Raw genomic sequence first — 14,900 nt, forward strand, 5'->3', positions numbered from 1 at the left:
TTTCTCATTTCTAACAATGAAAATGGGGTAGGGTTTGAAAATGGGGTAGATTCTGTAAATGGGCAGTCTCACCGACTATCAGTGGTGGAAGTTTGAGCTTGATCCCTTTCAGGAGAGAGATCTGGGAGATGCATCGATGTCTTACTAAACCTTTCTACATTAGGACCCAGGATCCCTATGCGTTTAAAAATATAAGTATCGTTATCACAGCATTGTTTCTAATAGTAAAGTCACTAGTGTCCAACAAGGGAGGAATAATTAATTTAAATGATTAATCATTTAGGTAAATAATTCAGATATTATATACATCTATAAAAAATATAGTTTCCACAAATATGTTTACATATTTTGTAAATATGTCCATATAAATATAATACATTTATATGTGAAATATATTTTTTTGTCAGACACCTTTTTTGGTTGGATATTTAAAATACCAAGAGTGGGGGCATCTGGGAGGCTCTGTGGGTTAAGCCTCTGCCTTCGACTCAGGTCATGATCGCAGGGTCCTGGAGTCGAGCCCCACATCAGGCTCTCTGCTCAGTGGAAAGCCTGCTTCTCCCTCTCCCTCTGCCTGACGCTCTGCCTGCTTATACTCTCTTTCTGTCAAATAAATTAAAAAAAAAAAAAAAGGCCTTTAAGTACCAAAGGCATTCAGTAAATCATAGTATAAGCATATTAGGGAATGCCATGCACTCTCATTTAATAATGTTTTGAAATATATATTTAATAACAAGGAGAATATTCATGATATAATATTAAGTAAAAACATTTAACTATTCTATGTACCTCGTATACCCTATTAAGCACTTCATTCCAGTTATGACAGGCTCTTTTTTTTTTTTTAAAGATTTTATTTATTTATCAGAGGGGGGGGCGGAGAGAGCGAGCACAGGCAGACAGAATGGCAGGCAGAGGCAGAGGGAGAAGCAGGCTCCCCACCGAGCAAGGAGCCCGATGTGGGACTCAATCCCAGGACGCCGGGATCATGACCTGAGCCAAAGGCAGCTGCTTAACCAACTGAGCCACCCAGGCATCCCATATGACAGGCTCTTGAATAGAAGCTGAGACATGAATTTTCTTTCTGAGATTTTTGTCACCCGTCAGAAAATTCCGTGGCCTCTTTCCCATTCCTGTTTCCATTAGCTGGATATGTTCGAAATGAGATGGGGCCTCTGAGGAATCTGAGGAATCTGGGTACAGCTAAATGAATGCTAATTTGCATTGGTTCTTTTGGGTGATTATTTACATGTAGATGATTTAATCATATAGAGATCTTCACGTACATGATTCAAATTATTCAAGACTGAGGAGGGGAGGCGTGTTCTTACAACAACAGATTCTCAAACTAACAAAATGAGAAGTATTAAGGCCAAAGGGGTAATTAAACTCTGGAGCTATCATTAATGTTTTCCTGCAGTAGATATTCACATAATTCATTCATTTTAAATGGGTGGGGGTAAGGGCATGGGTAGAAAACACCGGTATGCAAAATGTCGTACAAATTAAAGAAGAAAGTAGCCAGCACCAGAGTCCAAATTAAACACAGTCTGGCATGGAAGAAGAAATCTCTCTACTCTGTTTAATCCCATATTGTTGAACGTTCCCGCCTTGAGTTCTAAACACTTCTACACCTCAACGCGAATCTCAGGAACTTGGGAACAAGAATTTTACCTTAGTCATCCTTATGTCCTTTTACCTGGGATACAGTAGGCACTCAATAAGCGTTGCGAATGAGGAAACAAGTATACCGTAAAACATGAGTAAATATAACAACAGGAAGATGGTTTCCTCCCGGTTAAGACAAGAATTCTACCATAAAAGTTTTGACCCCTAATACTAAGCCTGTCACTGAAATGTCCTGTGCACCGATGAGCAAGGCTTTGGAGCCAGGAAGACAACTGTCCCAGCCTCAGCTTCAGTAGAAACACGGACTACCGGGGACTACAAATTTCCCCAGCTTTCTAGTTTGGAAAGTATTCATGGAAAATATGAACATGAATTGACTCATCCAAAACAAAATGAAACACAGTCCCTTTGGATGACCCGAATTTCTCAGTAAAGTGAGGATAATAGTGCTCGTATTAGACAGAGACGCTTCTAGGTTATTCCTTTAATTCTGAATCTACAGCTCGGTATTTGATTTGATAAATACATTTTTATTTTTCCATTTTAAATATGCTAGATGATAAATATTTAAACGGTTAAAAGTGGTATCAGGCACACGATGGTGCCCCACGTGCAAGCTTGTGTATGTCTAACGTAACCCCTCCCTTTTTTCTTCCCATTGCAGTGTTAAAAGGAAGCTGCATAATGACTGGGTGATGAAAATTAGATACATTACACCCCTGAGCTGTTTTGGGTCCTGCTCCTTAGACAGTGTTCATTCCCTGGTTTTGGAATCCTTGAAGAGACTTGAGGATAATTTGTAAGTACAGTAGTTTGTGTACATGAACTTTCTGCAACTTCAGACTTTTTACAACTACTAAGACCATGATGGCCCTGGAATTTACAAACTAGTTTTTAGAAACGTCAGGTGTAAATGATTCCATTTACTTGGAAGTCATGGACGTTACTCATGCAAATTGGAATATGATGTGTCCTCCTAGCAACAGTTTTGCTCATCTGATGTTTATTGCCACAATCTATTGGAATAAATCAATATGGGTCCATCTATAACCATATTGTTACAGTTCTGGGGGTAAGACTCATTCTTCCATGTCAACCGGCTAACCTGTACTCACAGGTCTGTAGCACAAACGTCATGTTCCAGGTGTAATAAAGACATGAAATGGCTTTCTTATAGACAGGTGCATTTGAAGAGTATGTAGTCTTATTTTTAATCTGGTTAAATATTTATTGATAACTATTCATATGTAATAATTATATAATATAACCATAACTATAGTATAACTATAATATAACCATAATTATATAACCATATAGTATAACTATAATATAACCATAACCATAATGATTAACACATAGTACCTGTGTGTTAATAATTATATTTACATATGATAACTATAAAACAGATGCTATACTTCAATTTTCAGTTGAAAAAATTAAAATTTTTTAAAAAATGTGTTAAGTTATATGCTACAACATGGATAGACCTCAAAACATGATGCTAACTGGCAGAAGCCAGACACAAAAGACTGCACATTCAGTGATCCCATTTATATCAAATGTCCAGAAAAGGCAAATTTGTAGAGATAGAAAGTAGATCAGTGGATGCCAGGAGGTAGTGGTAAGAGAAGGGATCTGAAGTAGAAACAGGGAAACTTTTGGGGATATTGAAATTGTTCCAAAACTTACTGTGGTGATTGTTATACAACCATATAAATTTACTAAAAATAACTGAATTGTACATTTACAAATCGGTGAATTTTGTGTTATATAAGTTATACCGCAACAAAACTGTGTTAAAAATGCATAGAGACTTCTAGTTTCTAGTCTAGCATGTGGAGTTTGGAAGTCATCACTTGGCCCTAACAGCAGGTGAAAAAGACAAAACTAAAAAATCAACAGCTCTTCTTCTCAAATCCTTCTTAAATCCTTAAAGAAGTGAAGTCACAGATCAAACTGCTGTCCTCAAATCTGGAGAGACAGACAGGCATATACTAAGAATCACAACTTACCAGAACAGAAATCCACAAACATGTACCTCTGGGAAACCAATATACTGTGATAGGAAAACCTAAACTGTGATTAACAAATCACTGGGGGCTCAACATAGAAAAGTCCAGGAGTTAAAAACTCCAAGGACCTAGTTAAAGGGGTCCCCATACTTTTGTGAATTTTACTTCCAGAAGCTCAACCAGTTTCCCACAGTGAATATTGGAAACTCCTCTCCTGCTTCTGATGGGGAAGAGGAAAATGTACCACATTCAAACACACCCAAACATTCTGTTCTTAGCAAAGTCTGTCCTCAAGCAAAACCATCTTACCAGATCCTAAGCTATTGGGGTTTTATCAAAGATTAAACGCCCTGGGAGAAGGAGATAACTCTAGCTTTCACACAGGAGAAGTGAAATACCAAATCCAGTCCACTCTAGTCATCCTGACTCACCTAAGGGAAGGGATGCTGCAAAACCATTGTGAAGTTCACAGTTCAGGGACACGGGCTCACCTAAAGACAGACCTAATCAAAGGGCTGTAGACCACTTTTGTTTCATCCCACCCACCTTACAACCTCATTATTAAATGCCTATTTGCAGCAGTTCCTTTTACACAATAGATTATGATCTCCTATCAAAAAAAAAATGTACAAGGCATACCAAAATGCAAAAACAGTTTGAAGATATAGAGCAAGTATCTAATTAAACTCAGATGCAGCAGGGATATTGAAATCAGAGGACTAGGAAGGTAAAATAACTATGAGTAATATGGTAAGACCTCTAATGGATAAAGTAGATACCATGCCAAAACAAAACAAAACAAAATAGGTAATGTAAACAGAGGGATAGAAATTTTAGTAAATAATCAAAAAGAAATGTTAGAGATTAAAAAAATAAATAAATAAAGAATGCCTTTTATTAGATCAAAAGTAGACTGACATACTTGTGGAAGGAGTCTCCGGACTTCAGAATATATCAATACTTGTTTCAAAAATGGTAAAGAAAAAAACCTTATATTTTTCACACACACACACACACACACACACACACACCTCAAAATGGATCATAGATGTAAATGTAAAACACAAAACTATAAAACTCCTAGAATAAAATCTAAATAGGAACTTTATAGATATAATACCAAAGCATAATCCATGAAAGGAATGGATGATAAGCTAGACTTCATTAACATTAAAAACTTGGGCTCTGGAAAGACACCGTCAAAATAACAACAACAACAAAAGCCACAGACTAGGAAAAAATATTTGCAAAAGGCATATCTGATAAAAAGACTCTTATCCATAATATACCAAGAACTCTTAAAACTCAACAATAAGAAAACAAACAACCTAATTTTTAAAAACAGGTCAAGGGGCTCCTGGGTGGCTCAGTGGGCTAAAGCCTCTGCCTTAGGCTCAGGTGGTGGTCCTAGGGTCCTGGGATCAAGCCCTGCATTGGGCTCTCTGCTCAGGAGGGAGCCTGCCTGCTTCCTCCTCTCTCTGTCTCTGCCTGCCTCTCTGCCTACTTGTCTGTCAAATAAGTAAATAAAATCTTAAAAAAAAAAAAAAGGTCAAAAGATCTGAAGAGACACCTCACCAAAGAAGACATACAAATGTCAATAAGCACATGAAAAGACATTCCACATCATAAGTCATTAGAGAAAGGCAAACTGAAGCCACAAGAAATATGGCAAACCCATAGGTAACATCATACTCATTAAAAGCTAAAAGCTTTTTCCTTTAGGATCAGGAACAAGACAAAGATGTACACTTTTACCACTTTTATTTGACATCATATTTGAAGTCCTATCCAGAGCAAGTAAGAAGAAAAAGAAATAAAAGGTATTCAAATAGAGAATAGAGAAAGAAGTAAAACTGTCATTATTTCCAGATGACATGATATTACATATAGAAAGTCCTGAGGACTCCAGCAGAAAGCTGTTAAAACTAATAAATTAATTCAGTAAACTGCAGGACACAAAATCAAATACCCAAATATGCAAAATATATACAAATATACAAGAATTAGTTGTGTTCTACACAATGAACTATTGGAAAGAGAAATTAAGAAAATAATCCCATTTACAATTGCATCACAAAGAAAACAAATTAGCTATGAATAAATTTCACCAAGGAGATGGAAGACTGAATACTGTATGACATTAATGAAAGAAATTGAAGAAGATACATGTAAATGGAAAAGATATTCCATGTTCATGGATTGGAGGAATCAATATTGTCACAATGACCATGCTACCCAAAGCAATGCACAGGTTCAATGCAATCCTTATCAAAATTCCAATGGTATTTTTTCACAGAAATAGAAGAAACAATTCTAAAATTTGAACGGAACTGCAGACAGCCCCAAATAGGCAAAGCAGTCTTGAGAAAGAGTAACAAAGCTGGAGACATTATGCCGTCTGATTTCAAACTAGTGCAAAATTATAGTAATCAAAATGGTATGGCATAGGTCTAAAAACAGACATGGAACAGAATAGAAATCTCAGAAATAAACTCACAATATACGACCAATTAATTACAACAAAGAAACCAGATGGAACAGCATAGAAATCCCAGAAATAAACTCACAATATATGACCAATTAATTACAACAAAGAAGCCAAGAATACACAATGGGAAAGGACAGTGTCTTCAATAAATGGTGTTGGAAAAACTGGACAGCCACATGCAAACAAATAAAACTGGGCCCCTATCTCACACCACACACAAAAATTAACTCAAAGTGGATTAAAGACTTGAATGTAAGAACTAAAGCCATAGGGGCGCCTGGGTGGCTCAGTGGGTTAAGCCTCTGCCTTTGGCTCTGGTCATGATCTCAGTGTCCTGGGATCAAGCCTCACATCCGGTTCTCTGCTCCAAGAGGAGCCTGCTTTCTCTTCTCACTCTGCCTGCCTCTCTGTCTGCTTGTGATTTCTGTCTGTCAAATAAATAAATAAAATCTTAAAAAAAAAAAAAAAAGAACTAAAGCCATAAAACTCCTAGTGTAAAACATAAGTGGGAAGATCCTTGACATTGATCTTTGCTGTGGCATTTTGAATCTGACACCCAAAGCAAAAGCAACAAAGGTAAAAGTAAACAAGTGAGACTACATCAAAGTAAAAAGCTCTGTGTAGCAAAAGAAATCAGCAGCAAAATGAAAAGACCACCTACTAAATAGGAGAAAATATTTGCAAACTATACCTCTGATAAGGGGCTAATATCCAAGTGTGTGTGTGTGTGTGTGTTTGTGTGTGTGTGTGTGTGTGTGTGTGTGTGTGTGACTCATACTACTCAAAAGCAAAAAATTGAATTAAAAATGGACAGAAGTTCTGAATAGAATTTTTTTTTCAAAGAAAACATACAGTTGGCCAAAATGTACATGAAAAAGTGTTCCACATCAGAGAAATGCAAATCAAAACCACAATGAGATATCACCTCACACCCGTTAGAATGGCTAAAGTCATCAGCATTTTCATGGAACTAGAACATATAATCCTAAAATTTGTATGGAACCAGAAAAGACCTCAAGTAGCCAAAGGAATGTTGAAAAAGAAAACCAGAGCTGCAGGCATCACAATTCTGGACTTCAAGCTCTATTATAAAGCTGTAATCATCAAGACACTATGGTACTGGAACAAAAACAGACAAATAAATCAATGGAGCAGACCAGAGACCCCAGAAATGGACCCTCAACTCTGTGGTCATCTGATCTTCAGCAAAGCAGGAAAGAATTTAACCAATGGAAAAAAGACAGTCTCTTCAAAAATGATGTTGGAAAAATTGGTCAGTCACATGCAGAAGAATGAAACTGGACCATTTTCTTATACCATACACAAAAATAAACTCAAAATAGATGAAAGACCTCAGTGTGAGACAGGAATACATCAAAATTCTAGGGAAGAACATGGGCAGCAACCTCCTTGACCTCGGCCACAGCAACTTCTTGCTACGTATGTCTCCAAAGACAAGGGAAACAAAAGCGAAAAGGTACTGTTGGGACTTCATGAAGTTAAAAGCTTCTTTACAGTAAAGAAAATAGTCAAAACTAAAAGACAACCTATGGGAATGGAAGAAGATATTTGAAAATGTCTTATCAGTTAAAGGGCTAGTATCCAAAGTCTTTAAAGACTTATTGAACTCAACATCCATAAAACAAAAAATCCAATCAAGAAATGGGCAAAAGATATGAATAGACATTTCTCCAAAGAAGACATACAAATGGCCAAGCAGACACATGAAAAAATGCTTCACATCACTCAACATCAGGGAAATACAAATCAAAACTGCAATGAGATACCACCTCACACCAGTCAGAATGGCTAAAATTAATAAGTCGGGAAACAACAAATGCTGGCCATGACGCTGAGAAAGGGGAGCCCTCTTGCATATTCTCACAAATGCAAACTGGTGCAGCTTCTTTGGAAAAAAGTATGGAGGTTCCTCAAAAAGTTAAAAATAGAGCAAATACAACCCAGCAATTGCACTACTAGGTATTTAACCAAAAGATAAGAACATAATGATTCAAAGGGGCACATGCACCCCAATGTTTAAAGCATCAGTGTCCACAGTAACCAAACTGTGGAAAGAGCCCAGATGTCCATTAACAGATGAATGAATAAATGTGTCTATACACACACACACACACACACACACACACACACACACACACACACACACGTATGCATAGCAGAATATTACTCAACCATGAAAAAGAATGAAATCTTGCCATTTGAAATGACATGGAAGGAACTAAAGGGTATTATCTAAGCAAAATAAGTCAATGAGAAAAAAGATAAATACCATATGATTTCACTCATACATGGGATTTAAGAAACAGAACAGATGAACATAAGGGAAGGGAAGGAAAAATAAAACAAGATGAAAATTGAAAGGAAGACAAACCATAAGAGACACTGAACTCTAGGAAGCAAACTGAGGGTTGACGGAAGGGAAGTGGGTGAGTGGAAGAAATAATTGGGTGATGGCCAGTAGGAAAACAGTACAGAAGTTCCTCAAAAAATTAATACAACTACCATATGATGCAGTGATTCCATTTCTGGGTATTTATCTGAAGAATATAAAACATGAATTCCAAACTTATATGGACCCAACATTAATTACAGTATTTTTTATAATATCCAAAATATGGAAACAAAGTAAGTGTCCCTTGATGGATGAAAGGGCAAAGAAAATTGTTACATATGTAGAATGCAGTATTATTCAGCCACAGAAAAAAGAATGAAATCTTGCCATTTTTGACAACATGGATGAGTCTGGAGGCTTATATCAAGTGAAATAAGCCAGACACAGAGAGACAAATCCTGAATGGTATCACTTACATGAGGGATCAAAAAAAAAAAAAAAAATCAAGCTCATGAAAACTAAGAGTAGAAAAGTGGATGCCAGGGGCTTGGGTATTGGAGAAATAGGAAAAAGTTGGAAAAATGTGTAAACTTTCACTTATCTGAGGATCTAGTGTGTAACATGGTGACTGTAGTAGATAACACTATATTGTACATCTGAAATTTACTAAGAGAGTAGAACTTAAGTATTCTCAGAAGAAAGAAAGAAAGAAAGAAAGAAAGAAAGAAAGAAAGAAAGAAAGAAAGAAAGAAAAAGGGGAAATGGGAGGAAGAAAGGGAGGAAAAGAAAGGAAGGGAAAGAAGGAGGAAAGAAAGAAAGAAAGAGAGGCATCTGAGTGGTTCAGTTGTTTAAGTGTTGGACTCTTGATTTGGGCTCAAGTCATGATCTCAGGATCATGATTAGGATTTTCTCTGTCTCCCTCTACCCCCTCCCTACTCCCTTACTCTCTCTCAAAATAAAAAGAAAGAAAGAAAGAGAGAGAGAAAAAGAGAAGAAAAAAAGAAAAAGGTAAATATGTGAGGTAATGGGAAGTTAATTGACTCAATGGAGGGGAATCCTTGTCATGGTGTCTTCATACACCAGATCCCAAAAACCCAAAAAGATAATAACAGAACAAAACACTGGCGGTCAAACCTTAAAACTATAAAATGCCTCCTTGATGATTTAATTCCATTATTTAAAATTCAATTTCTATCTAAAGAGTTGGTGAGTTGCAGTGACATTGCATCATAGCTGGAGGACTTGGGTTCGATTAAAAGGCAGCTGGGAAAATTGGTGAATAGTCTGTTTGTCCTACTAACAACGCACAGATGATAACTCCCAGATCCTTCCTATTTTTTTTTAAGAGAGACAGAGGGGGAGAGAGTGTGTGCAAGCTGGGGGGGGGGAGGGGCAGACGGAGAGGGAGAGAGAGAATCCCAACCAGCAAGCAGGCTCCATGCCCAGTGTGGAGCCCCACACAGGGCTCCATCTCCCGACCCTGAGATCATGACCTGAGCCAAAACCAAGAGGCAGTGGCTCAGCCGACTGAGCCACCCAGGCGCCCCTCTACTGAGTTTTTAAATGAAATGCACAAAAAGTGAGAGGAAAAGGGAGTCTCCACACATAGAGAGCTAGAATTTTTTTAAATTCTAAGATTTTCAATTTAAGAAACAGACTAACAAAATTAGAAATTTTATGAAAGAAAAGAGTATCACATCTCTAAAATGACTGACTATACCCTACATTTTCTTGAAAGTTAGAGTCTTCATGAAAGCCACATATTTCCCCCTCATTTAGAAAAAGATAAAAATGTTTATCTTGATGTATAACATATTGCACTGAGAAAATGAAGTAAAAACTTTTCACAGCACATTGAAAACAGTTTCATTTCCTAACATCAGATCTGATTCCACAAACATCATTTCTATGGCATAATTAATTTTCATTTAGTTTCTGTAACATAATTAACTACTAGTGATTATACTCTGACATTTTAAAGGAGTGCATTTCTGAAACATTTAATTAAGAGATAGATGCAACTTAATTTCTAATTGATTTGTATTATGTTGGCAATTTATAATATATTCATACCCATAAAGAAGCTTTTGGGAAACCATATGAAATACGATATGCCCTGTGGCCTCTATGAAGATGTATATTCTACTCCAACATCCAGAGAAAGGATTGTCATCTCCAAGATACACAAATCTACAGGCATGATTTTACCAGCACAAATATTCCCAGTACGTTCACCAGGGTAATTCTAACAGTCGACATGGTAACTGGAAAAGTATACACAGGTCATGTACTTCAGCCTTTAATCCAGAAGTGTATCAGTAATTCAATGAACATTTTTTAAAGATTTTTATTTATTTATTTATTTGACAGAGACACAGAGAGAGAGAGAGCGAACACAAGCAGGGGGAGTGGGAGAGGGAGAAGCAGGCTTCCCCAGAGCAGGGAGCCCAATGCGGGGCTCGATGCCAGGCCCTGGTTTCCTGACCTGAGCCAAAGGCAGATGCTTAATGACTGAGCCACCTGGCTGCCCTGATTCAACAAATATTTACTAAGTCACTATGTGTTAAGCACCGTGGACAATACAATATGTTTAAGGCTTGACCCCTGCCTTTAAGTACTTGAACTCTAAATGAAAAGACAAGAAATACAGCCTTAATCTCAATGGCATGCTGGAGTCAGCTCATATCAGCTGATGAGAGCTGATTGCTAAGATCTCAAGAAATTTGACAAACTTAATGAATACTACCATCATTTAAAATGTAATTTTATGAGCTCACAATTCCATTATATGAAAACCAAAAACAATAAATACTCAAAACTTGTCACTTTTTATTTTAGTACATTTTACTGTTCTGTATGTTCTTGAGGATTATATGACCTTAGGGACATAGGACTACTATATAATGGTGTTCAACTGTGTAACTTTCCCTAACCCCAAGTTCAGAGATGTCGTCTTGCTAGTTTGAAATTAGCTACCTTAAGAATACTTATACCATGGAAAACAGCAAATGTTATAAGCCAATGACTTCCCTGAGCCCCACTTCCCTGGCCCTTGCTCAGTATTAAACACTTACTGGCAACAACCGGTCAGTAAGATAGGATAATTCATACTGCAAGCAGAGCACGTTAAATTCAGTTGAATGGTTTATAGTTATTGGCATCATAGGGGTCAGAAAAAGGAGTAATAAATGATAGTATTTGAGCAAGCCCTAGAGGGAAGAATACGTCTTTTATAGAGGATTATGAATAAATTTGGCAGGGATATTATTAAATAAGAAAGGTTATGGCAGCTAATAATAAGCATGCCAAGTTGGCTTCTGAATGAATTAAGGGACTTATTTCTTCTTAAAGACTGTCTTTACAGTTGGTATATTTAGCTGTGTATTGGCACTCTCACATTGCAAAATAGAAATCAACACATTGTTCTGAAGAAGACTGACAAGCATCTAGAAGTTTTGTCTTCAGAAAACCCAATATCCCTCCCTGGCTGCTATGTCTTACATTTTTGGCTCTTGAAGGCTGTGACTCTCCCTATGCCTTCTCAATGGCCTCAGTGAGGTCTCTAACCCTTCATCTCCCCCATTAGCTCCAATTTCGTCAGCTCCCTCCTTGACTTCCTTCTCTCCCTCCCCACCTGGAGCCCAGACTCATCACCTGAGCTCATATCTCACCAACATTCTTCTGTGCTATGCATCCCCTTCGGCCATGCACCAGTCAGCAGAATCCTAACCCTTCTGCTCAACAGAGCCCTTGGTCCCTCCTCCCAGACCTTTGTGTCCTCATTTGTCCCTGTTTGGTCCCCTCAGACTATTCCCAGCTCCAGCTCTGCTTACTCTCCACAGATGTCCTGTCCTCCGTGACCACAAAACCCTGAGGCCTTTAGAGTAATTCCCAGCAGCCCAAATCATTTGGAATCTTCTCTATCCACACCTATCCTTGATCTTCTCTTTTTGTTTTAGAGGTTGAGACATCAAACATTTCATCATTGGCCTTGCATTTTTTAAACTTCTTCTGCAGGATCTTGCTGATCTCAGTTTCTCCCACTCTCTCATTTCCGCCTATAGTACTCAAGTCTCTTCTAATGTGAGTAATGTTTTGCTTAACATATAATCTCCTTTAAACTATTATACTATACCTCTTCCAGAAAAAGTACTCTTCTTCATTCACTGTCTCCACTACTTTGGCATTATTTGTTCTCTCTATAATCCTCTCTCATATAACCTTTCCCCATCCTACTCTGTAGAAGAGACTCTCAAGTTGGCCAGTGTCTACATTGTATAACTGAGAGACACTGAACTTGTCAGATAGCCTCAGGACATTCAGCATTACTTATCTTACTCAGTAAAACTCTATTCTCTTACCTTTTGGGAAGCCAAAGTTTTCTCCTGGTATCTTACTATTCCTTTTCTTTATGACTCCTCTTTTTGGTGTCTGCTGTTGAATGGGGTGTTCTCTAAAGTACTCTCCCTAGACAACTTTAATTCTCACTTTCTAGGCACTTCTTGGGTGATGTTCCTCTTCTCTAGCCTACTAAGACCTATATGCTGATGAAACCCAAGCTATTTTGGATTTTGGACTTAGTATACCTGCTCACCATCTCCACTTGGATATCTTATAGCCCCTCAAACTCATACGTTCATAACTGAACTTAACTCCCCCACTTCTCAATCTATATATTTTATAGGATTTTTTATTTCTCTTGATACATCAAATCATCCTAGGCAGAAGTCTGGCAACTCCTCGTGATTCCTTCCATAAACCACCAATCAACAAATTCGTCTGTATTCTCTTATGAACACTTGTTGGATCTGTCTTGTCTTTTGTATCTCTATCCCCTTAGGCTATGATCTCCAACTGGTATCTTGCCTCTATTTCATTACCACCAAAACTATTGTCTATTAGTCTTCCAGAGTATGTTTATGAAGATGATAGCCAACCATCTCAATAGCTTTCATGTTTCTCCATCCCCTACCATAGCACTTCCATAGTCTGGACCTGCCAGCCTCTTCACATCGTTCCCTTCACTGCCTTTTACTTAAGTTTCTTTAACTCTGAGCCTGTGGCTGCTCCCTGGATAACCCGTGCTGGGAGTTTGTACATGTTTGGTGCCGAAATACTCTTCCCAGTCTTCCTCTCTTCCTTTCTTTCAACCTCCATAATCTTTTTTTTTTAATTTTGGAAAAGAGGAAAAGTTTTTGTTTTTAATTTTTTTCCAATTTTATTGAGGTGTAATTGACCCCATAATCCTTCAAGGGTCAGATGATACCAATTCTAGGAAATTGTTCTAATTCTCTCTGAGTACCTCTTTCCCCAACTGGGTTAGGTATCCGTTTTGTGCCTCAGTCTCTTTATTTATTGTTTTTTAATTATGTTCAAGGGTGTGTCTTTAGAAGACACCAAGCTTTTTGAGAGTTATTAATATACCCAACATTGTCTAACTAATTGTCTTATGACTTGAGGAATTTGACCACTCTAGAAGAAACTCTAGAGCCTGAATATTTATTTGTTTAGAAAATACTTACTGATGAGTTACTAAATTTGACACACTGTTCTATATGCTGGGAATTTAAAGATGAGTAAGACTAGGTCCTTGCTCTTGTGTCTAATGAGAGAGAAAACAAAGACATTCCCACAGAGGATGATAAATGTCATGATATAGATATTAGAGAGGTATAGAGAAGAGCAGAAGAGAGTTCTTAGAACATCTTAAATAGGATTTTGAAGGGAGAAAAATTGGAGAAGGCTTCCTGAAGAAGGTGTCATGCATGCTGAGTTTTGAAGATCTGGTAAGGATTAGCCAGGCACGCCATTCCATGAGAGTAGATAAATAGCTACATGAAAGAGCTGGCATTTACGAAGATATGGAAATGAAAAAGAAAATAGTGAAACTCACTATAATTAGAGCACAGAAAGGGAGAAGGGTTGGGAAAGATGAGGAGGGACAAGCCAAACATGAAAAGGCCTACACACCAAGACTGAAGTCCTGGAGTATTAACCTGAGAGCTATATGAGCTATTCAATTCTTTGGCCGGGAGAATGGTCAATGAGGAGTTCTTGACAAACTGCCCTAGCAGTGAGAAGGGGAATGGGTTGGGGAAGGAGGAGGCAGGTTGGGAAGGAGGAGATGACTGGGGAGATAGGGTAATAGTTCAGAAAGAAGCTGACGAGAGCTGGAACTCAACTGGTAGAAGTGAGAATGGAGAGAGACCAGATCCATATATAATTTATAAGCATTGGCAACCTACTCGATGAGAGGAACAAAAAGAATCTAAGTTTCATTTTTTTGTTTGCAACCGTAATTTTTGCATATGTATTATATACCAAAAACTGTTCCAAGAATTGATAAACGGTATGCAAAAAAGACCAACTCTCTCCTCTCTTGGAGCACATATTCTAGTGGAAAAGACATAATCCAGTA

The 14,900-nt window shown here is 37.7% G+C and overlaps 1 protein-coding gene across 1 annotated transcript in view; it reads left to right on the forward strand.

The window, feature by feature from the left end:
- Window positions 1-14,900, forward strand: part of WDR64 (WD repeat domain 64) — a 138,888-nt gene that overhangs the window by 34,664 nt on the left and 89,324 nt on the right. Inside the window, exon 8 of the mRNA XM_059413995.1 lies at window positions 2,294-2,428. Within this exon, the coding sequence (XP_059269978.1) occupies window positions 2,294-2,428 (135 nt within the window). The remainder of the gene's footprint in view (window positions 1-2,293; window positions 2,429-14,900) is intronic.

Source organism: Mustela nigripes, chromosome 10, assembly GCF_022355385.1.
Source record: "Mustela nigripes isolate SB6536 chromosome 10, MUSNIG.SB6536, whole genome shotgun sequence".
In the NCBI taxonomy this organism is placed as follows: Eukaryota; Metazoa; Chordata; class Mammalia; order Carnivora; family Mustelidae; genus Mustela; species Mustela nigripes.